At 44.3% G+C, this 25,418-nt stretch overlaps 1 protein-coding gene across 1 annotated transcript in view; it reads right to left on the bottom strand.

The window, feature by feature from the left end:
* Positions 1–25,418, bottom strand: part of LOC105909955 (contactin-4) — a 71,341-nt gene that overhangs the window by 7,719 nt on the left and 38,204 nt on the right. Inside the window, exons 2-16 of the mRNA XM_031567255.2 lie at positions 17,886–18,045; positions 15,308–15,434; positions 15,014–15,183; positions 13,478–13,573; positions 10,124–10,327; positions 8,847–8,949; positions 8,026–8,210; positions 7,164–7,306; positions 6,843–6,972; positions 6,567–6,717; positions 4,296–4,423; positions 3,330–3,502; positions 1,885–2,002; positions 1,285–1,443; positions 761–910 (exon numbers count right to left, since the gene is read on the bottom strand). Of these exons, the coding sequence (XP_031423115.1) occupies positions 761–910; positions 1,285–1,443; positions 1,885–2,002; positions 3,330–3,502; positions 4,296–4,423; positions 6,567–6,717; positions 6,843–6,972; positions 7,164–7,306; positions 8,026–8,210; positions 8,847–8,949; positions 10,124–10,327; positions 13,478–13,573; positions 15,014–15,183; positions 15,308–15,434; positions 17,886–17,946 (2,098 nt within the window). The 5' untranslated portion in view covers positions 17,947–18,045. The remainder of the gene's footprint in view (positions 1–760; positions 911–1,284; positions 1,444–1,884; positions 2,003–3,329; positions 3,503–4,295; positions 4,424–6,566; positions 6,718–6,842; positions 6,973–7,163; positions 7,307–8,025; positions 8,211–8,846; positions 8,950–10,123; positions 10,328–13,477; positions 13,574–15,013; positions 15,184–15,307; positions 15,435–17,885; positions 18,046–25,418) is intronic.

Below are 25,418 nucleotides of genomic sequence, written 5' to 3'. Positions count from 1 at the left end.
TTATTGTTTTTGAGTGTTGTTGAGACTCATTTGTGCTCTGTTTTACATGTGACTGTTTAGACTGGACTTTTACATGGATGGGACTGCACTATCACTCTACGAGTAGGACACACATACACACACACACACACACACACACACACACACACACACACACACTTAAAAAAAAAGCCAAAGCCACTCTCTCTCTTGATTCAGTGATCAAGGCGGATGCACTCTCTAAAGCCTCCCTAAAATAGACACTTTCCAAAGCACCGCCTTGGTGTGGTGTGGGTGTTTCTCACACTTCCCGTCAATGCAGACATGAATTTATCACAGCGGGCTTGTCTGCATGCTGATGTGCACTGCATTTGAGCGCTGAAGAGCTGCAACACTTCCCCCAAATGTATTACAGCCCATGCAGACGTGGAGAAGGGTATTAGGGTATTATACCTCAGAGCTTACATTATAAGGATGTCACAACATCTTTTCCTTGATTCAGAAAAGTTAGAGCGTTGTCTCCTGTCATTTTAAATATGATTCCATACTGTTTGCATTTTAATTACTTCCTAATTGTTTGGAAATTAGTGGGCAATCAGAAACGGACAGAAAAAAACAAACAGCGGGTGAGATTGACATGGAAACTGGATTTCAAATGACTGAAATCCATCATGAGGTGCATTACATGCCATTTAAACTAATTAGGGGTGTAAGTGACATTCAGGCAGTGTGAATGATGTATTCACCAGGTTGGAGAATAGAGTGCCAAACTCAATGTTACCTGCAGCTTTGGTGCGAATTGGCCTGGACGGTGCGCTGGGCTCCCCGACGCCCACATTGTTAATTGCCACCACCCTGAATTCATAATCCACGAAGGGGTTCAGGTCCACCACTGTGGCATGCAACATCTGGCCAGGCACAGCAGCAGGAACTGGGATTTAAAGAGGTTTGAATGAAAAAAAAAAAAACATCATTGCTCAGTTGTACAGTTACAAGCCATTCGAAATGCAGAGCACGTTCCAGAGATGTGTATTATCATGCACACTTGGGTTACTGTCATCCAATGTCACATTACAGACTTCTTCAGGGATAAAGGAAGATAATTAGAAAGTGATATGCAGTCACAATTCAAGCATTTTGCATAGATGACAATGCCCTGTCCCATATTAGGTAATATCAAGCCATAATGTGATTCATGGTACTGAGGACTGCGCTTGAAAAGCTTCCCTTTCATTTAAATACCGTGTTGCTACAGTTTCACATAAGAGGTTGATGTAAAAGTGCTTAGAGTCAGAGGTATTGTACCTGTTTTGACTGCCTGCCAACCTATGGAGAAAGGATTCCTTGCCTGGACAATGTAGTTGGTGATGGGACTGTGGTGGTCAGACCCCGGGACCCAGGAGAGCTGGGCGGTCGTGTCGGTGATCTCACCCACAGCCACGCCCTCGGGAGCGCCAGGGGACCCTGATGAAGAGAGATAAAAGGACGGGACAGGAGGACTCAAAGACTGCAGTCGTCAGACAGAAAAGGGCAGGTGACAGGGCTGTGACAGAACACACAAAGCAAGCCGGGCCCCATCCCACCCGCAACAAAGGACCAGAGGGCTTCATATTCATGAGGCGAGCTGGAGATCGTTCAGCTGATGACGGCCAACACAAAAGGTATCCCGAGAACGTGAGGTGCAAAACTAATGGATTGATTTCAGATGCTTTGAAAAAAGGAAAAGTGAGCGGAAGGAGCTTGACTTTCTGGGTCATACAAAGAAACGCGCTGGAATTGTACTGAGCTCTTCCATTTTTTTTTTTCATTTCCACCATTTTTTTCCCACCACAAACACACTATTTGATGAAGTGTGCAGTGAGGGAGGAATACCAAGTATCAGCACGACGAAGTTGAAGTCCGTACCTCGCACAAGTAGGTCAGCAGCAGCAGACACACTATCCACCAGAGTGTGCACCATGCAGACATATTTTCCCGAGTGCTTCAGCTGAATATTCCTGATCATCAGGTCGCCAGCAGAGCCCTGCTGAACAAAACAGACACAGAGTTTCACACGGCCAAATAAATATATATGGCAGTATATATATATATATATATATATGGCAATCTGGATTGTAAATACATGAAAAAATAAGTATGCGCTTTGTCATTTACATTTACATTTACATTTAGTCATTTAGCAGACGCTTTTGTCCAAAGCGACGTATAAGGGAGAGAACAGTCAACCTCGAAACCTAAATCACACAGTAACCTAATTGCCCCCATCTGCAGCTTTCCCCTGCCCTGTGCTGATGGAGATGACCTGTTTGGGTGAAGACAATGACTAGCCTACTTCCCTGAGGGAAAAGTAAGGATGCCCCTGAGGCTGGTAGCCATATAAAGTATTCTCCGACCCCAAGTGGGAAAAAAACTAGACGTGTCAGTCAAAAAACAGCTGAGCTGAACCGGCCTGAGAATCTGCCTGCACCAAAGGTAATGATCCTCTCTCTCTCTTGCTCTCTCTCTCTCTCTTTCTCACTGCTGGCTAATGAGATGTCAGCCTTCCACACCCGTGGCAGGCACAGAGAAAGAGAGACAGATAGAGAGGTGAGCAATGTTGTTTTGCTACCTCCATATACTAAAAAAAAAAGGCTTTCAGAATGCAGAGAGACTGAGGCGAGGCAAAAGGAAATGTCAGTCCCCGGCAAATAGTTGCTGCGTCTCTGTGTGCTCAGAAGACTACCGGGGTAAATCTTATAATCAGGCAGATTTGTGATTCTCTGTTTGCTTAGCAACCAGGTAACTCACTCCTCAGGTCCCTGCAGGGTTTAGGCCCTGAGTGAAACTGCAGAGAGTCATTTTGAAACTGCAGTAGAAGAGAGAGAGACAAAAAGAGATGGAGAGAGAGAAGGAGAGATAGAGAGAGAGAGAGAGAGAGAAGGGCAAAGAGAAGGAGAGAGAGAAGAAGGGATGGGGGAGAGAGAGATTGCTCACACAATGATAATGTGGCAAACAATACGTAGCAGACAATGTTTGAGTCCCCCAAGGATTTTTGTCAGGTCTGAAAAACGTCCCTGAGGTGGCCCGATGCCTTTGAACTGTTATCTCTCTGACCTCGTGTTGATGCCCGGGGGACTGCACTGTTTTCAGCAATAAAGTTTGTTGGAGGGGGCTTTTTTACAGAGTAGCGGCTTTTCTCTGTTTCTCAAAAGAAACTGATGTCTACACCCCCCCCAACCACACACACACACTTCTCTTCACACCCCCCAGCGCCTCACCACAGCAGAGGAGCACACACACACACACACACACACACACACACACACACACACACAAACACACAGGGTCGTGCAGGGAGCACATGCACGTACCGCACCGATCATCTCAAAGTGATCCTGCCTGTTGAAATCTAGGAGCTTGCCGTTGAAGAACCACTTGAAGGTGGGCTCCAGTGTGGAGTCGGTGGAGATTACACAGGGGAGCACGATGCTCTCTCCCACTGTGGCATCCATGCTCAGGGGTGGTGCTGTGATCTTGGTTGGCTCTTTAAATAAAGAATGAAGCAAAAGCATGTCTAATGGACCATTTATTAAGTCAAATACGGTGAAATGATGGAACGTGTCCATTCACTTACAGCCACTCTATACATCCAGAAATAATAATAATGATGAAAGTGATCTCTCTCAATCAATACCGTGCTCTCTCAGGAAAAGAAAGATGACATTATCAATCTGGTTATGTGACCTCTGGTCTGTAATACTGTCCATACCTCACTCACAGTCTGTACAGCTCCAACCTGATCACTTGAAAATGGCCTTAAATGACTCAAATTTAATTAACACATTTTGTGGAGGAAGAAAATAAATGTTTTATTGATACGGTCTCGTAACTGAATAATTCACCCTAATGGAACCAGTATGCCAGCTAAGAGAGGAAAAAATGCATATGTATAAGCATCAGTTATTAAACCAGCAAAATCAGGAAACTGCAACAACAGCACATTTTTAATTAAGCATGTGATGTATGACTTGGGGAAGGTAGAGAACATTTCTCCCCTCTACACTACAGATGCCAGGGAATCCCCCCTCCCCCCCCTCCCCACCCCACCATCCCCACCACCACCACCACAACAACCGCCACCGCCGTCACTGTGACCAATAACTCAGAGCTGACAAAACCCGGGATGAGTTATGCTTCTGTCAAACCAGCAGGAACATAAAACAACTATATATTTCATTATCAATTTCATGCTTGGGTTAGTATTTTCAGTTTTTTTCCTTCTTCCCTTTTCTTCCATCCCTCCACAACTTTAGCGACTCTTAAAGCTATGTTAGTACCTTTCACGACCAGCGTGCCAGTGCTGCTGGCTGTTCCAAAAGGGTTTCGGGCGACACAGGTGTATCGGCCTCCATCTGATTTGCTAACGTTGGCGATGCGGAGAGTTCCGTCCTCCAGGATGGTGCGCCTGATAAGGGAAAAGGAAATCTGTTATCGGAATAGTCTAAGCATCAGTGAGCCACGCCAGATCACTGTGGGATTAGTCTCTCTGTGAGGCAGGCAAAGGAAAGTAGTGCATTTTTCACCGTTCAAAAAAAAAAAAAAAAAGGGTGTGTTGCTCTGACTCCTGTGACTGTGTTGCTGTTATCTAAAATTAATACTTCATCAAATTATGTTGGATGCATTTCAGACAGAGAGAGGGGGAGAGAGAAAGAGAATGGAAAATGGAAAATGTAGGGACATTATCTGAATTCAAGAAAATGAATTGTGCTGAAGAGTCATCATAAATAGGTATCCTGCATTAAGAGAAGTTTCAGACCAAGAAGGACAGGAGAGGAGGATGGATAGATACTACACTAGGGAGATTCACGGAGGACTGAATCTTTACCACCGTCCTTATCATTTTGAGACATGTGTGAGATGTTATCACCACACTAAAGGCCATTTCCAAAAGGTAATAAAGAGGGGTATGACTGTAGAGCGGAGGCATCCCGTGAATGACAGTGTGGATTGCGAGTCAATCGAGGGGATCTTTAGTCGGATGGTGGCAGAGAGCATATGACGGGCGATACTAAACGCAAAGGACACCGATCCAACTATGACAAACGCACCGTAACACTTCGCATCAACCAGAGTGAACTGTCTCTCATTTGTGACTCCAAGTCCCTCCGCAAGACCTTAACACAACATTCAGATGAACGAGGGATGCATACTGAAAAAAAAATAATCACAAAAAAAACCATGGGACGTATTCAGCATTCCATTTTCTTTCTGCCCGTGTAGCCACCGCCTGGCGATGAACAGAAGCGGAACCTGAAACGATGAGCCCATACCCAAACATGAGCCCCATATATAAATGATCCAGTGCCCCTCACAGCTAGCGTGACCTTCTGGCTGCGAAAATCAAACAGGCGCTCGGTGAGAGGCGCTTGCTGAGAAATCAAACAATTTTTCTGCAGCTCTTAAGCATTAATATGCATTCACCGCAGCCGCAGCCCGGGCCTCGCCGAGCATGTCTTGCACACAGCGCTTTTGTACTGATTTATTGACTATACATCAAACTCTGAGTGACAGAAGAGCACAGAGAACATGACCCATGGGCCAATGAGCTGCAAAACAAATAATAATAATAATAATAAAAAAAGTACAGAACTATCTGCTTTTGGAAGGGGAGGGAAACGGTCGCCCAGTTCTGTTCCGTGCTTTGCATTTATATTCTCATCGGAGCACAGAGGCTGTGTAATCACTTTTTTCTCTCCCTCTCTCTCTCTCTCGCTCTCTTGCAGTCTTTGTCTCGTCTCCTTCTCGCCGTTACCGCCCCATGGAATATGATAACTAATCAATGCTCCTTTGCGCGTGTTGGGGCAGGTCCAGTGAATTACGGAAAGGCCGTGGAGATGTGGCAGTGTGTATCGATCAGAGGCGAACCCCCCCCACCCCATACCTAAAGCTGGAGGCCATGCTGAGGCAAAGTACTTGCAGACGCCTAGGCTGTTTGAAGTTCACACCCCCGCCCACCCTACACCAACCACCACCCGACAGCACCCCTGACACACAAAATTAAAAATAAAGAATCTGAGCGAAACATCCTGGGGGTGTGAGTGAAGATTTACACCTCCCTCCTGACACCCCACCTGCCGCAAGCCCTCCTCTTTCCCTCAATCGCACATGCCTCTGCTTTGACTTGTGCCACGGACGCCGTACGTTAATCATGACGTGTGAGGGCAGCTCCGCTTCAGCAGGGCTGCGGTGGGGCTGGTCATGCTCTCGTGCCTGTCTGCTCTGCCTGCTCCTGCCTGCCAGGGTCCCCCCCCCACCCCCACCCCCCCTGCTCAAGTGCGGCAGCTATCATCTGTAACTAACAAGCTCACGATTAGGAGATTCTGCTTTACCTCATATGCTCTAGGCAAGGATCAGCACTGATGATGAATTACTAATCTGTTACGGGATCTGGCCAAGCCATGAACTTACAGGGCAGGGAGGGCTGGAGCTCTAGTGTTCAGTGTCTGCGGCAGCTTCATTTTGACCTCAGGAATGAGGTGAGACAAAATGTGGTCATCACATGGCTATCGCTTCATCCATTAGAGTGCTTGCAAGTGTGCCGGCGGTACCTCTTAGTGTTTTTCAGGAAGTCGCCGCCCTTGCGCCAGAAGTAGGAGGCTCGGGGGGACGCGTGGGGGCGGCACTCGATGATGGCCTCCCCTCCGCGCTGGATCAGTGTCGATTTCTTCACCGGGTTCCTGGAGAAGTCAGGCGGAGAGGCTGCCAAATGAAACCAGCTCTCAATCACTTCGTGTTTGATTATTGCCCCATCCCTGTATACACAGATCACTCATTCCTGGCCCACTCATGCTGTGTTTGTTGTTGTTGTTGTTACTTTTGCTTACCCACAACTTTGAGCTCAGCGCTGGCATAAATGACCCCGTGCTGGTTCATGGCTGCGCACTGGTACATCCCGGCGTCCATCACGTTGATGTTGGAGATGGATAATCTGCCGCCCTCCACTCGTACCCTATCCTGGTAATACAACAATAATATCAATAGTTCATTCAATGGCCCAGTCAGATAGCAACTTCATGTTTATGAAAAGATTAGTCATTGGTCTTCTATATGTTGACTCTAAAACAGTATGATACTAAGTTGTGGACAGGGTTTTTCAGTACATGTGGCTGCAGGTGTTTAAAGTCCAGAGCACGCAGTGGCCTCACCTCAGTTGCGACTGGTTCCCCATTCTTGAGCCATTTGTATGTGGGCCTGGGTTTGCCATTTGCACGGCATTCCCACTGCAGGCTGGCCTCAATGGCCACGTGTGCGTCTCTCAGAGTCTGTGCCCAGTGCAGATGCTCAACATCTGTCAGACGTCACACAACTTTTGTTAGAAGGTCAGCCAACGGCGGCGACAACAGAGGGAAAACAGCCCAGTTTAAATTCTCATCAGCAAACATGCTACCAAAATGACAGCACCTGTTTTGAGTTTCTACTGCCGTGTACTCAAATGTCATTACTAACACTCTGCTCGTTTGGAAGCATCTTGAGATGGGTTTTGCCCCAATTCCTGAGGCAGCTGTGTCATATTTGTTCTCTAATAGCATTCCAACTAGAAAGCAACATTCTCGCCTCTTCAAAACCACATCACTGAAAGGTTAATTGGTACAAATTAATTCCAGATTATCCTGTCTTTATAATACCCTGTCTTAGTTCTGGCAAAATGCACACTTTACGATTTGTGCTCTAGCTATTTTAATTAGACTAAGACTGGAATACAATAAATCCATCCAGTAGCGACAGTTCAGTGGTTGCTACTATTTACAGGATATTCCATCAACACTCATTTAATTAAAACAGCACTTATTGATCTCCCCACTGTGATTGTGACAGCTATCTGTGCAACAAAGAAATCAACACAAAACAGACACTATACCCAATGTTAATAAAATTCATTTTTTTGCCCTTAATTAATATTCAGACACCTCTAATCGCTCATTTCATTCTCATAGACAATCTAAAAGACTGAATATTGCATAACACATTATCATCATAGTATTTTTAAAATATGTCATCTTATCGTACTGTCAAAAATGAGTTGTCCTCTGGCCACGTTTCGTCCTCTGGCATTCTCGGCGACACACTCGTACAGGCCAGCATCCTCCGGGCGGAAATATGGGATCTCCAGGACCCCGTTGGAGTGGTTGATTTTGATCTTGCCAGGGAGGGGGCTCCCATCTGCGCGTCGCCACGAGATGGAAGGCACCGGACTGAGGCGAGTCAATCAGCAAGGTCACCAAAGCCAAGCCGCCGAACAAGCGCCATTGTGTACACCACATTTGCAACGCACAAAAGAACAAAAAAAACAATACGTCAATAAAATCGATGAAGACGCACATTTAGTTAATTGAATTTAGAACAGTGAGACTTGCTTAAGGCAGTTCGCCACGTTTGCTTAAAAGCAGGACGAAAATCAAACGTGCGCAACGATCCGTGTCTATTCTGGGTTAAACCCAATGAACAAACCATGCCTGTCAGTTCCACTGTAGAAAGAGGTGTTCAGTGCCTGCCACGTTTTGAAATCAGTCAATACTCTGGGCACCCGCACAGAGGGGCCTTTCACCTGCGCCTCTGACTACATCATCATGCTATGAATAATTCCCCATGTTCCTTCAAAGCACCCAGGATTGCTTTACATTGCTGTCATACCCTACTTTCCATTATTTAACCAGCTAATGTTTACACATTTTCCCCTTCCATGTCTCCAGCAGTGACGGGCGCATTCACATTTTCCACAAATAGACCTCGCTGATATACTGCATGCCGACTGTGATAATCCCCAGCGGGGTCTACCAGCCCTGTTCTCCCGAGCCCAGGTTCTCATGGTGCCAGAAAGCGAGGCTTACTTTCCTAAGGCGAAACATTCCAGCTTGACCGAGGATCCCTTGGCAACCTGGACGCTTTCTGCAAACTGGACTTCAATCTTTGGCTCGTACTCCCCCATCACAGCTGCAGTTGCCAACATAAATAAATACATGAACAAACAAACAAACAAACAAACAAAGAGACAGACAGAGAGATAAACAAAAAGAGCAGAGCATGACAAGCATTTCTATGATTTGTGATCTGATGAATAAGTTGTCTGACCACTGGAATTTCTCATGTCTTCATTCCTGTGGCGACAACATAAAATGATAACTGGCACGCTAATGAGCAGTTCTTCTGCGCAGTTGTTGTTTGTGCACACAGGGGCATCTACATACTCCAAAATGCACATTATGCCCATGAGTAAAGGGACAAGGAACATTAAACAAGCACTGGTGCTATCTTATGGGCCTTCTGGTGTTTTGCGTGAGCTTGCATATGTTACTGCTGCTATGTCTGTGTGACCATATGTGTGTGGGTGTGTGTCTCTATGTGTGTTTCTTTAGGTACAAATGCACAGTGTCTATGTGTGCTTATCAGTGGATTTGTGCATGTGTTCATTTCTTTTATATACTCTAGCTGTGTGTGTATGTATGCGTGTGTGTGTGTGTTTTATAAGTGAGAGAGTAAAGGGATTTCATTGTATAGCCACATGTTTGTGTTAGCAAGCTTATATGTAAATGCATTGGCAGATACAGTATCTGTGTGTGTGTGAGTGTGTGTATGTATGGTATGTGTGTGTGTGTGTGTGTGTATGGTATGTGTGTGTGTGTGAGTGTGTGTATGTATGGTATGTGTGTGTGTGTGTGTGTGTGTGTGTGTGTGTGTGTGTGTGTATGTATGGTATGTGTGCGTGTGTGTGTGTGTGCGTGTGTATACTGTATATATGTATGGTGTGTGTGTGTGTGTGTGTGCGTGCGTGCGTGCGTGCGTGCGTGCGTGCGTGCGTGTGTGCGGGCGTGTGTGTGCCTCTCTATGTGTATGTGCCTCTCTGTGTGTATGTGCCTCTGTCCCTCAGAGCTCACTGGTGCAGCTGAGAGGCAGTGAGCACACATAAGCTCCGTGCCACAGAGCCGGGGCTAAACAAACGGCGTCACACTCCATGCCTCCCTGCTGTCTGAAGCCCCACTCCCCCACTCTCTCCCTCCTCCTCCTCCTCCTCCTCCTCCTCCTCCTCCTCCTCCCAGTCACTGCTGCGGCAGCACAGGCCAGCTCACTGCGACTAGGGCAAGGTGCGTGTCGGCCGAGGTGGGCTCACCGTCCGAGCGCAGGACCACGGGGGTTGGTGAGCTGTACACGGTGGCGTTGTTCATCACGTTCCTCACCACGCATGTGTAGTTGCCCACGTCCGACGCCTCCACCTTGGCGATGTACAGGTTCCCCGTCCGCTGTGACACGAAGCGCCGGTTGTCACGGATCAGGAATCCCGGCTGGCCATTGAAGATCCACGAGTATTTAATATCTGGGGGTCACGTACAGACATTTACAGACAAACATACAAATATCAGACATTCAGAGAGGGCTATACACACATTGGTTGTAAAGATGTCTTTGTTATGTTAACCTTATGTATGAAAAGCAATGAAAGTCTAGCGCTAACCCTTAGGTCAGTATATTTTTTATTTCATCAGATGTATAGAAAACATACACAAAAACCCATCTGCCCAGTCTGAGCAAAGATAACAAAGGCAGGCAAAGTGTGTTTCAGCACAAGGTGAAAGAACACGGCAAGAACACAAAGCCCTGGCAAAGGTGGAAAGCAAGCCCACAGAGACCAACAGAAACAGATTGCCATGATTCATCGGAAGCCATAGAAACTCCCTACACGGTACGTCTCCCCATTCCCAACACCAAGGCCTTATTTAAACTACATCCTCTGCATGCTGTGTTTCTCCGGTTAGGTATAATTGTAAAAAGTGCTCATTTATTTTTCGCCACTTCAGTGATTAACGATGCATGCTGGTGTCATTGCCTTTGAGGTTTCAGCGCTTTCTTTGCCCTATCTGTGTCATTGTGTTTCCTTGCCTATAGCGCATTGGGGGGGGGGTTTGTTAGTGGTAGAGCCTTAAGAGGAATACAGACTCACAAAAGCAGGCTTGTGTTGTGTTCACTGCGTTTGCACTTCAGCAATAGAAGCTATTACTGGTTTTAATCATTCAGAAGACACCAGGTGACAGTCACAAACATTTGCACAGCAAACAGCAAACATTAGCGATTATGCTTCGACAGAGCCGAATACTCCTCAATGAATAATATTTCCATATTGAATTTACTTCAAGCAATCCTGCTCACGCCAAGAGCCCTGGATGGAATTATAATTTGGAACAATTGACAGTCTATTAACATAGGCTCATTCACCACACGCATGACATCAGTATAGCACATAATCATAAATACACATGTAAGGCAGCCATCTCACACTGAGCATGATAATACAAGACTGCTATTTCAAATCCCATAACGGTTTGGTGATTTTGCCAAGAGCTGGATGATAATGGACCTGGCAAACATGATTACACTACACTCTAATATACAAACACCAGCAACACAGACAGTTTACCATTACGGTTCCACGGTGACGTTACACAAGAAGAAAAATTATGCCCCGCCAAGCACACAGGCACACACACACAGACAGCCACACATGCTAAGAAGGATTGATTTTTTTAATTCCGCCGCCTCTCTTTGATAGTTGATGGCCAACTTCCATTGACATCCCCCGATCACACAGACCGCGGAGTAATTTGAGATGTCATGAAATGTTATCGCGATCGGGGCCGTGTCCCTTTAGCCCTGACAGCCCTTTTCTCGTGGCGGCTGCTCTTAATGAGACAGAAAAGGAACGAGGAGCAGCGGGGTCTGCAAACATCAATGCCAAATTAAGGAGCGCTTATTAGAGGGGCGAGGCATGTGTGTGTGTGCGTGTGTGTGTGTGTGTGTGTGTGTGTGTGTGTGTGTGTGTGTGTGTGTGTGTGTGTGTGTGTGTGTGTGTGAAGCTGGCAGGGGCTGGGGAAGGGTAGACCAGGGTACTGGCAGTGATCAGAAACGCATTATATCCTAAAGCCACTCTCTTTCTTTCTTTTTTTCTCTCGCCCTTTCTCTCGCCTGGGCAGAGAGTGAAGAGCAGCAGCCGTCTGTCTGGAGAGAAAAGCAGTGCATTAAAAGCATTAGAGGGCAAGTCATGGCAGAGTGACAGGCCTCTCATGATTAGTGTGAGGGGTGTGAGAGGTGTGAGAGGTGTGTGTGGTGTGAGGGGGGACTGCGAAGGCCCCCCTCTGCTCCAAGAGGCTGGAGTCCCCACGCACCAAAGGACTGCCGGGCATATCGTCTTAAATCTTCAGACAAGATATCAGCACTGAACCGGGCTCATTCCACCGCACACTGAATGGATCTGTCTTTCTTTTCTCCTCTTCCTGCTCGTTTCTTCCTCCGGTTCTTTCCTCAGATGAAGGCACCCACACATCATCGGTTTACTACTCACTACCAGCTGGCTTTCAACCCAAGCATGCCCAGGCACTCTATTTACGGTGGACAGAAAACACTACACGGCAAAGAAGCTTTTGAGCTTCCAGAAGATTCTGTCACTTCCATGAATGCACCTTTTTGCTTTAAACACTCACCTAGCTTGTTGAGGTGATGACTATCCACGACTCTAAAAACAAACACCAGGGAAGCTGTGGTTTATTCACTGACCTGATGACTGTTTCAAACCTGCATGACCTTGAAATGCACCCAGGCCTAATCCCATTTCACATCTAACACATATCCATGAAAAAAAGGAGAAGAAAAGGATGAAGACATGCAGTGCAGGAACAGAAAGAGGTAGAGAGAGTGTGAGGGAGGGAGGGAGAGAGGGAGAGACAGAGAGATGCTGGCTTCCAGGTGACCACAGGCTGGGCAGGGGACACAGAGAGTAGGAGAAATGGCGGGGTGCTGGCGTGAAATTGCGCGGGTGGTGTGGTGTGGCGGTGAGAGCGCAGGCCACTTTGAGGAGCGGCTAATCAGCTGCGCCCAGACACTGAGCAGCCACACTGCTGAGGGAGGAGGATAAACCAGCACAAGCCACCCAATACCTGCCCTTTAATTTTAACCCACACACACACACCCACACACACACACACACAATTACACATACAGTATATTCATATTGCACGGCAAGAACACAGGGCCCGCTCTGGAAAAATAGAGCTTGGACACTTTGAAGCAAGAACAAATGCAGTAACTCATGGAAAGGAAAAAAAGGGCGAGTCCCTCAGTCAACTTAAAATAGTCTGGAGGAAGGAACACAGCCTCCTGAATGTCTTCAATGAGAAGGCAAAGGTTTTTTATCTTTAACAGGAAAGACAGAATCGCAACAGCATTTGTGAAGTGCACTGAATCTCTGGTCGCCACATGCAAGATTATCACACACTCCTGTTCACTCGCAGAATCTACTTGAACTTAACAACAAGACACCTAGCACTTAACAAGGAGTGACTATGGACGGCCAGAGCAATCTGACAGAAGTTAAATTCGGCAGCCCCTGTTAAAAAAGGTGACTGGCAGAGAGGGGGAGGAGACACAGGCGGACGGGCGGGGAGGCAGGCGAGTGACTGAACTTAGTGAACCTTACCTCCAAAATGAGGGGGCGGACCACACAAGAGAACAACGGCCTGACCTTCTCTCACCGACACGGTTTTCCTCGGCTTGCTGCTGAACGGCTGCAGGACTGGGAGGATGCAAAGCACACACAAAAGGTCTTCCATTACTTTTTATTAGGAGCCTGGCACCGCTGCAGAGCCAAGTCCGGCAGAGGATGTGTCGTCCCCCCCCCCCAGCTCGGGACCAGAACCTTTAGAAATACCACACGGATCCCACGGGAGGACCCGGCAAATATCAGCCCCACAATAAAGTCATCCGTCATTTCATTCAGCCGGCTAAGTAAGCGTCTTAATCGCACATGCGGCATGGCTAAGCGTGAAATAATATTGGCACCCTCTGTCTAGGGCAGGATAATTATACAGCATTTCATGTGGTCATACATTAGGATATAATGCATACTGGGAGTCTTCAATGACTTTTACATTTAAGATACCGATTTAACTCATTGCTGAGTTATGCTCCGTTGCATATTGTGTGTTTTATTGTTGACTATTGTATGTGTTATTGTTGACTATAGTATATTTATTGTTGACTATTGTATGTGTTATTGTTGACTATGGTATGTGTTATTGTTGACTATTGTATGTGTTATTGTTGACTATGGTATGTGTTATTGTTGACTATAGTATATTTATTGTTGACTATTTTTTGTGTTATTGTTGACTATGGTATGTGTTGATGTATTGATCTTAGGTGATGTAAGGTGACCTTTTAAATAAAATGTTTATGATTATTATTAATAATAAAAACCATAATAATAATAATAATAATAACAATTGGACACTCTACGGTAAGACATTATCAAGTTTCAAAGATAAATACTGCATGAGATATATATATATAAATATATATATTTGAGCTGTTTCCTTTTTATGACATTTTGCAAAAGCATATATAAGTTTCAAACTTTTAGGTAGCAGCCTATATAAAGTATGTTTGTTTGTTTGACAATTGTAAACATTAAACCAGACAGAAATTGTCACCTGATTTTTAAAAACTATGATAGTACATTTCAAATAGGATATATCTTTATCTCATTCAAACATGGCTGCTTTCTGTGCTGAACATATATCATTTCATAAACCCTATTGATTGGTTGATGCTTTCCTTGAGGGCTTGGGCAATGACAGACCTGTAAGATCTAATCTGTAGGGAAGCGAAAAACATTGAGCAGAAGTTGAACAAAACCCCTCCAGACATTTCTGCTAAACATGTGCTATCTGAGCTTGCATTCAGGTAATAAAGTATGCCTATAAGCATAATTTCATTCTGTGAGACAGGTATTGGGGCAATGCTTAGATCAGAGGATAATGGCACTATACACCATAAACAGACATGCTTTGAAAGAAACTACAACAACTAAAGGTGGCCTAACATTTCAAAGCTGTAGGAATTTACAGTCTATGTAGGCAGTTACAGGCAATGTAACACTCTCCCTCCTTAAGAGCTTTGTTCACTGGACGAAAAAGAATGATAGAGATGTATTGGTGATTAAAATGTTGTTTACATGCAAACTGCACTCTGGCTTCTCGGCTGACGATGGTTCCGATTGCATTGGTGGCTATGCACTGATAAATGCCTCCATGCTGGCTGGCCTGTGGTCTCTTGATCAACAAGTTTCCTTCCACAAGGTTGTAGTTGGAGTCCATATCAATTTCTTGACCATTGAACTTCCATCTGGAGGGAGTTACAATTACACAACAACCTCTTACAGTCAATTCACACTTCTCCATAAAATGATTTGCACTGATAAGTGATCAGTTGTGTGTAGCTCAGGTGAGTTAATGAAAAAGCTCCTCACCTGTAATGTGGAGGGGGGTTGCCTTTAGCTTTGCAGTTAATGAATACCTTGTTGTCTTCAGAGTTTAAAGGGAAAATGCCATCACTGGGCTCTTGAGTGAAGACAGGCCCATGCCGGATATTTCTCTCTGGTGGAGGAGCACAGCATAGTTATACAGTTAGATCCATGTAACAGCAACATCCATATTCAGGACGACATGAAGACACATTGCTAGGTATGTGGAAATGTTGGTGCTTCACTTTTAAACTCTCCACTTGCCAAACAATATCAGCAACTACAACCACAGTAACAATAATTATGATGATCATGATTACCTTATTATAGAACATTTTAGGGCATTTATCTTCCTCAAAGGAAGCTGAAATCAGTCTTTGTACTTGTGTGAACTCTGTAGAAGAGGAGATTACGACAAGAATGCTGCATTCAGACAAACCCACAGCTTTGCAGTAGCGAGGGGGGTAATTAGCAGATTACAGATAGCTCACTGTGCTTATTAGCTCACTCTATGGAGCACGCTAGGCAAATCCACGCAGTCACAGCCTTTCCTTCTCCTCTTGGTATCCTACTGGAATTAACATGCCACCCTCTTCCTGGCAGAGTCATAACGAGCGTGGCAGCCATGTCAGGTCTGTTGTTTTGGTAAGCGGGAACTAAAGCGCTGATCCAGCGGTGTAATTACCTCGCGTTAGGATAATTACTCTGGTGAAATGTATCATGTCTTAAATGGATAAACACGGCCCCTCCGAGCTAATCGTCTTCGCCGTTGTGACAAAGTGGGTCTTTTCCCTCATGCCCCCCCCCCCTCTCTTGCTTCTCGCCGCTTGCAAATGGGCCGTTCCCTCCCGTGTGGCAGATGATATGCGTTTTTACAGGTCTCTCACCTTGACGAGGACAAAGAGAAGTGCTCCCTCCCGCATCATCAGTGTAATGAAAGTGGGAGAGCGGTTTGCCTAAGGTGAGGGCCTCCCTTTTCTCTTTCCGCTCCATAGGAGCCGGGGCGTAGGAGCTCTCCCTCTGTATGTCCTTTAAATGAAGTCAATTAATGATCCATTTCAAGTGGGGCCATGCGACTAGGGACATGATGTCTTTCACGTGACATTACACCAAATGTAAAGAATCCAAGTCACCTTTGAGCTGGTTATTTCCAAAACAACATGTATTTGGACTATTAAATATGTATGCAAAGCCAGTTTGTGCATGTACAATTATTTTTTTTTCCATGGAGCCCTGGTGCTGATCGCATAATGAATTTGACCTATGATGAACTCCAAGATAATCACATGCTACACTCACAGTACATTAGTATATGTACCCTTTGCTATAAATGTAACATTGAAATCTGAATTTGCATGATGTGCAGGTTGGCCTCTCAGGACCCCCTGGGGCCAGCAAAATAAAAAGGTCTTACATAGTAACAAAGGCAAGAAAGGATAATAACATGCAACTCCACCAGTATAATAAGCAGCTTGAATATAAAGCCATGCAATCAGGAACCACCTGTGGAAAGAATGCAAATGACTCTGTAATCATGTGCTCAGACTGCAACTGTTCACTCAAAACTGAGACTGAGTGTGATGCATAGCTTCTGATTAGCCAGATTTCTTCTCTTAGCTGGTATAGTCAGAGATTGTGTAAAGACATGAGTGTTTATGAGGTTTACTAAAAAAGTATCGGGGCTAGTTATAGCTATCTTGGTGTGACTGATGCTCAAGCACCAAACTTCATCTCAATATTCGGCATCTGACTGAGCTTGTCATCTTCCCAATTGTATTCACTCAGTCTCACTTGAATGCTCACAACAGTCAGAGCCTCCACTGTATCCCAATTTTCATGAATGCAAAATGCAAAATGTATGAATGTAGTCAAAAGACAAGCACATTAAGGACTACCACAGGAGAAGAACATGATCATAATGGCCTTGAGAGAGACAGGGCTGGTTGTGTCTGCGGCTGTGAGTAGTTCCATAACCTCAGAGAGGGGCAAGTAGCAGTTGTTAACAAAGTCGGTAATTTGTGAGTATGCGCCAGAATTGAAGGCGATGAGTGCCCAAGAGTGATGAGAAGGCAACAAGCTCATTCATGTGGCAACATACCAGAAAATGTTCAGCCAAAGTTTGGTGCTTGAGCACCACTTTGAAGAGAAATACCGCAATTGCCAATATTGCTCTAACACACGAGAGTCCTTGTCACCGTTGGGTTGGTGTGACATCAATCTCACTTAAAAGTCTGAACAATCTTTACTAGGGGAACTTATTGCTATTAACCACTAAATCAAAGATAATCAAAAGCATAAAACAATCTGCATCCAACACGAGTGTAGACAACATATAGGCCATCATCCATTGCAGGTGTTTTATGCATAATGTATGTGCATTATTCCAAAGGTGACAGGTTTGATGGAAAGCCTATGGTACCACAGGAGTGTGCATTCAAACTGCCAAAAGCACGGAGCTCTTTTTGAAAAAGCCAGAACATGATGAAATGAGAAAAAGGGCATGAAAAGACCTGTTTCCCCTACGGGGGTTAGGCGCATGCAGATCAGGTGTGTTATATCAAAGACGACTTAGGGGACATCTTACCTGCGAGACAGTCCTTGAGTGACAGAAGGATTAACAGTTCCCATGGCAACAACATCTTCATTTTCCAAGGTCAAAGAGTCTCTCTTGTTCCCATCCAACTGCCTTTTTTTTTTTTAAAGTGAAGTGGTTCTTGCGTCGACGCCGTTCTTTTGGCTGCTGACTGGAGAGAGAGATAGAGAGAAAGAGAGAATGGAAGTAAGATAATAATAAAAAACGTGCCAATGCCTTAGCAGCAGACTTTGCAATCCACACTCACGGCTGCTGGTAGGAGAGAGGGAGCTGGAACCTGAGGAAAGTCAGTGGGACATTAATAATTCATTCATCCAAATAAGCGGAGCCATGATGGCGTGCCTGAGGGGCAGCTTGCAGCTGATCCACTGGAGCTGATATTTAGTGTATACATTCTGCAACTACAATATCTCCCCGGAGCGAGCGAAGGCAAGAGGGAGAGGGAGAGAGAGAAAGTGTGTGTGTGAGAGAGAGAGAGAGAAGAGAAGAAGAAAACAATATCATCCACCAGTCTGTGGCTCACAGCAGCAGAATATGAACACAACCATCCCGCCAAAGGCAATGTTTGGATTTCTCTAACAGCATTGGTTCAACACGTTTACTCTGGAAAATATGTATGATATATTTACAAACCTTCACACACATTTCTCATGCCATTTATCATTCAGGGGGATTACCGCGCTCACTGTGCGAGGTGATGCACTTCTTAAGGGTAAAGAATGAGGAGTACGGCATATTAAATCTAGCAAGCCTCTCTTGAGGGGCCTGGGTAGAGCAATCCATCAATTCAGTTCCTCCTCAGAGCAGATCAGTTCCATGCCATGTCCGCTTTGCACTTCCACATTAGAAGTGGGGACGCAACCACTGTGAACCTCCAAGGTACGGTATTATGAGATATGATGAACATTAGGGGCTACTTATCAGCAGACAGAGAGGAAACAAAAATCTGTTCATTAAGTAGCAGTGGGGCACAGTGATGAATTCTGGCAGAAATCTGAGAAAAAAATTGAAATGTTTTCACACACTGCACGTAACAGAATTTCACAGGTTTGTCCTGGTAAGCTCTGTAGATCAGACAGATGGTGCTCTATGATTATTACTGTAACTATAGCTGTGGACAAAGTGTGACTGCCAACCACAAATGTGCCTGTAAAAAATCTGGCCTTAACTTTTTGATAGAAAGTCAAAAAACTTTCTGTGGTCTGATATAATTGCTTTGCAATTAGACCGTTGTCAGCATAAAAAAAAAAACAGGGTAACTGAGCCTGAATTCTATTTGAAGGAATGTCTTCGCAAATTAGTGGACATCACTCAAAGGCAGCAAACAAGTCAATCACAGCTGCAAAGTGGAATGGAACTGCTCAATACGAACTCTCACGGGGGCTCAAATTTGTCTTGTCAAAGTCATAATCTAACTCTAAGCGGAGGGATTACTATCCTGCATGCAGGGATATCAAACTCAACCTCTTCATAACAGAGATGAGAGGATGAATGGGGGCCAAAAAAATACTTGACAAGAATGCCTTTGATAAATATTTTCAAAGATAACAAATATTGCTCTGCCACCTTATTCACCCTCAGATATATGGCTGTGTTGCTGGTAATAAATGGATGTTGGAAGGAGGGAGAAAAATACTAGGCGGCGGAGGAAGAGTCATGCTGGAGATAGAGGGAGAGATCATATTAGATGAGATTGATTATGTTCTTCCATCATCTGCTTCGGAGGGACCGAGAACTCTGACCTTCGCTCCACTGTCTTGGCAGTCATCGCTATTGATCCGGTTTCCATTTTTTAACCTCTTGCCTTTCTGTTTGTCATTCTGCCCACAGCCCCAAGATGAGTCTCAATCAGGTATAGGAGACGAGTCAATAACAGGACATTTGGTTGATGCGTTTCCTGATGAGACTTTGAGGAATGATCTATCGTTTTTTTGTGCACAAAGAAACCGGATGCTGAAACAGTATCTACCAACTGATACAGTGAATTTATCTGCATGGTTGCATTGATGGATGATACATATTTGATGCCACAGCCCCCTGATACTCTTAATAAAGTTGAGAATGTCATGTCATCTTTCTATCAGTTCGTCTACTTGTCTGAAAACCTCTTCCGAAATGAGATGTTGTAAGGCACTGGGATTAAAGTAGGGGTGATGAGATCCATTTTAGTGCTAGTTCTAATAAGACTCCGAACCCTTTAAGTCATTAACGTCCCCGTGCGCTAAAATGATCGATACTCATTTGTGTTCACTCTAGTCAGCTGTCCTGGTTTGCTTCTCTTTTTGTTTGGCCAGATTAACTTTCTTTCATCTTTTCACACTTAACCTTACCAAACCACAGCTATCAAATCCCCGTTCAAGGTGCGTGCTGGCTTTCGTGGCTACCTGCCACTTAAAAGTGCCGTTGCTTATAGGTGTCAAGATGCAGCGGGAGTCAGGTTATTGGAGTGGAGTTCCATCTCTGTCAGCAGGGCTCCAGCTTTAATGATGCAGGGGCCTTGGGCATCCTTGGGGACGGACGCGTTTTCTTGGTCACAGTCCAGAAATTTAAAGCAGTCGCTCATGATCCCCGTGATTAATTTGTATACCCTGGAAAAATACAATGGTAATAATTCTTGTGCCCAGCGGACAGTGGTCGCAGGTGCTGGAAATACCAAGTGCGATGAATTCGAGCTAATGGTGCCTGCGAGCAAAGCGATCTGTCAGGGATAATCCCTAATAATGCTGTGGCATAGATAATATGCGGCTCTCCCATTGGCTTCAGATGTGATGATAGCTCCGAATATTTGGCAATCTGGTATTGATATTGACGCGGGCTGGTGTGTGTCTGCTCTCGGATTGATAGATTGCTTGCTTCATTTCAAATTAATGATAAGCATCGTGCGGTCATACATCTGAAGTATGAGACAAGGGCACTGTGGCAGGCTGTGCTTCAATTCATTTGGTCCGGGAAACTGCTGGCAGGCAACAGCCATAAAACAAACAAAAAAAACCTACTGGCCTTGACAAAGGTACTTCTGTAACATTTTCTGTTCAAAAGCGAGCGCTGACTGTTAGCTGCCCCAGGTGTTAGGATAGGTAATATCACATGGTGGGGAAAGCACTGACTATTAGCGGCCCCATACACTTGTGTTAGGATAGGTAATATCACATGGTGGGGAAAGCACTGACTGTTAGCGGCCCCATACAGTTGTGTTAGGATAGGTAATGTCACATGGTAGGGAAAGCACTGACTTACAGGCGGAGCTGGTAAAAGCACCCCTGCCCTGGCATCATGGCTCACAATTAGGTTAGGCCCTCTGCCGGAGTAGAGACCTATTGTCTCACTCTTCAGTGTATGCCACATGTGTCTGGAGGAAAACCCCTGGCATTTGGACCACCATTTTGTGTTGCATTACTGTTTGGATTTAGACCCTCAACCACACAAAACCTGTACTGAACCAACAACAACACGCTAGAGCTGGCCATAGTTAGTGCCTGCAGATACAGAGGCGCCAGGCAGGGAGTGTGACCAAGCCATCAGGTGAGTGACCATTCTCTGGGGGCTCCGCCAAGCTGACACACACATACTCATCCACATACGGCAGGTTCCACTAGGAACTATCACGTGAGGATAATTTATAGGATGTTAGGATTAGTGGCAAGGTTACGTCCCGTTTCGTTTGTTTTGTGTAATGTTGCGGACGAGGAGGGTTATCTGCTATAAAATAAAAACCCTCAAACAACACAGCCTGGTTGCAATAATGGGGTCTATCCTTCGTTTTGTAACAACTTGCATTACAGATGCAGGCCCAGTGTCACTGCTTAAGCACTGAAATACCAAAACAGGAACTTGCACATATAAAGCTGCATCGTTTTCATTTAGGCTGCCATAATGTTCCACTTTTCCTTATCAATATTGTGATCTAATAAAAAAGTCACACAGCCAGTCTCATTTCAACACAAAATATTCTCCAAGCTCAGTCCCGGTCAGCCCTTAGGGCTCCCTACATTTGAATTTGAGTGAATCGTTTCTCCCAGCATCAATTAACCTGGATACATTATTTCAGTTAACAGTGTTTTTCCTTAATGTACTGTAATTTCTCTGCATTTCACAGTGCACTTCAGCAGAGGGGTCAATGTTTCCAGTTCACATAGGATGTTCACAAGTCACGAGCAGGACATTCTTATACAATCACAAAAATCAACGTGTTCATTTTGACAGCACTAATAATTATAATTATATAATTGTATATTATATTTATATGATATCAATATTTACACCCCTCTTTCTTCTTTTCCTTCTTTTTTTCTCCTCCTATTCTTCAAGCTGAAGTGTCACTGGACTCTGCCATGAACACCATTTAATACCAGTGATAACTAATAATCATTACATGTCCATTGAATTGGAATTTCCGTTAAATGCATGACAAGTTAAACAGTGACTTCCCACCTATCAGTTAGAAGCAAGAATCTCAGTTTCAGTGATGAATGACTGGCAATGTGTAGGACATTCTACATGGTTACTTTAGCCAACCATCTCATGCTACTGCTAGAATAAAGCCAATCACGTGGCTTAATCAGCCTAGACAATCACATGTGACCTTTGCAAGCACACATTACAGTAATATTCACCATATGTGGAAGGGTCTGTAACACACCCAGGTTAGCCTATGCCAAACTAGAATCTATAAAGGCTCACAATCTCCCCTTACATAAAAGACCCATGAAATACACATCGGAAAAGTGAATTCTGTGACATTATGTTACACTTTGATAAATCAATGTCATCAGTAGCTGCAGGTCATAATTTCCACATACTCGATTCACACAATACACAATCTTAACTGTGCCACAGGGCTGTAACCTTTTGACAGCGTAAATGACTAGGTAGAAATAAATAATAATCACTACTACAAGTCACTACGGCCACGTTTGGCACTTTGCTTTTTAATAGTACAGAAGTCTTTAGGATGAGGATTGTCAGAGGCTTAAGTTTGTGGTCTGATTTCCTGTAGTGCTTCATTGTTGTGGTAAGATATTCAAGTTAACATATTATTGAGTGTATTGAGCGTATTGTGATACTAGTTGTTCTAATGCAAGTGCTGCTTACCCCATTCTTGCCTTAAAACCCTGCCTCTAGAATAAAGCAGCCTCTGTAGCTCTTTTACAAATGGTCCCTCTGTGATCATCTTATTAACATGAAGATTGAAGAAATGAAGAGCAAATGTTTAGACATTTTGAAATCTCTACTGAACGCTGCACTGTTGACAGAAAAATATTGCATATTTGCAAATGCATGCAAATATTTGTTGCGCGCCAATAACAAATGAAAGCATCCCATTATAATTTCCTAAAGCCTATGATCGGAGTATAAAAGCAGTATTTGCACACAAACACAAGGCCTGATATTTTTCATCAAATACCCCACAATAGTATTCACTGTAATTCCATTTTCAGAGGGGCAGACTTTTATAGCTTTCTACATATTTTTTTTTTCAAATCTAAATATACAGCTGCCTGAAGTTAGCCTGGTATAACCAGACCCAAATTTGCTCCATTGGCGATTGTTTCCAGTCATTGCATCCTAATGGGTGTAGACTTCAGGTTATTTCTGAAACCATTGGGCCATCCACTAACCAATCGGCATTGACCACTATGGAATTGCTATACTTTGTACTTCGCAACCAACGATGCAAGCTGCTATAGAAGGCTTTTCCCAAACCCTGTTGGCAGTAAGGCAACAATGTCTTTGCCCTTGATGAATAATATTACACATTGTTCTTGCTCCGGCTTCCATTTTTTCAATGTTTGCTAGCGTTGCTACTTCTGCTCGCGTCATTGTTGTGACTACATTTCAAATAAACGCCTAATTTTAACGACATTGCACTTAACTATCCCCAGTGGTCGCTGATTGGTGGGCCCCTCAGACCGGCCCATGCAGGGAGCAATAGGTAGGCAGAGCCATGCTAGCCTGAACTGGCCTTGAGTTTCATGCATGCAGTCAATCACACAATGCTTATCCTGTTCTATGAAACATCAGTTCAGAAATATCAACCAGATGTAGATGTGAGTTTTCAGACTTTAAAGGCAAAAAAATAAACTATTCAAGGCTCAGGGTTTTCAGACAGTAAAGGCAAAAAAAAAAAAACTATTCAAGGCTCAAGGATGCTTCCTTGGATACTTTCACATATTATATGCATAATATGTGAACACCAAAATGCAAAGAAATATTAAAACCCCATGATCCAACTCAATGGTAGTCATATAAACATGTTAAAAAAAATCCCAGATGGTGAAATTCCAGTGTTGCTTGTATCTCTAACCGGAAATTGCTCAGTTGATACATCAGTAGGTGTAGCAACATTCTTTTAATGGCCAAACAGCCCCTTACAGGCATGTTACCAGAGCAGGAGGGGGGTTAGGGCGCTGTTTATTGAATTAACCTGATTTACCACAACAAGGCACAGCTGATTACCATGCATAATGCTACTTCTGATTGGTGGACTCTTCCTCAAATCAATGGCCAATATCAGCTCGCAGCTAGAAAATGATATTGCACACAGCTCCCGGTGGGATACTATAAACACCATCAATAACGTATTACCACCCATATCTGTATCCTTTTTTGTCTGCAGAGGAGGGTGTTGGTGGCTGGTGTGAGGACAGTTTATGATACTAGATACTAATGGCCGCTCTATTTTAAGGCCCTTGACATTAAAATCTGAGGGACTATGTTTTTCATAGGAATATGCTGCGCTGAAATGCTGCAAAAGCATTGATTTCTTCACACTGATTTGCTATAAAACACATGAATGATAACCACTGACAATTTTACAGTAAATCTTACACATCTATGCTCTCCTGCCTATGTTACTCACCTATGTTTTGTCTGTACAGAACTACTGCTTTAGTTAGAGATTAATAAAATATGTCAATTAGCACACCCGTTTATCATGCTGTAAAGTGACAGTAAATCATAGAAGTTAATGAAATCAATGCTATTCACCAAAACATACTTGCTACTTTCTCATGTGAAATAATACTGACTTTAACTGTATCACATTCAATGGCCAATTTCCCAAGGACATTCTTAGATCTTTACCACAGAGTAAGAGGTCAAATCTGTTAAGTCTTTGTTCCCAAATGCTATGGAAGAACTCCTTTCCTCTCTCTCCTGCAAGCTTGAGTATCACGGAGACCTCAGCCACTAAGTGCCCAAAGCAGAGCATTGAATTTCCACCACCCAGAGATTATGAATGATAAGGAAACTCTTTTTACATTCATTACAGTGCCACCCATGAATAATTCAACGAATCAAATTACAACACCCAAAATATTGAACTGTGTTGTATCAGCCCTTTCCTCTCCAATTGATCAGGCCTTATACGTGTGATAGATTGGAAAGAGAATTGCTCCTCCATTCACCAAACGAAATGTAAGGGATTTTGGGCCGAACTAAAATGTGCTGCAATTTCCCTCCTGATAAAAGGCATGAAGAGGGAGAAGCATTAAAGCGTCACAGTCATGGCGCTCATTCTTTAAT

This window comes from Clupea harengus, chromosome 5 (genome assembly GCF_900700415.2).
Source record: "Clupea harengus chromosome 5, Ch_v2.0.2, whole genome shotgun sequence".
Lineage (NCBI taxonomy): Eukaryota > Metazoa > Chordata > Actinopteri > Clupeiformes > Clupeidae > Clupea > Clupea harengus.
The sequence above is the reverse complement of the archived record's forward strand: the minus strand, read 5'-3'. Positions and strand labels throughout refer to the sequence as shown.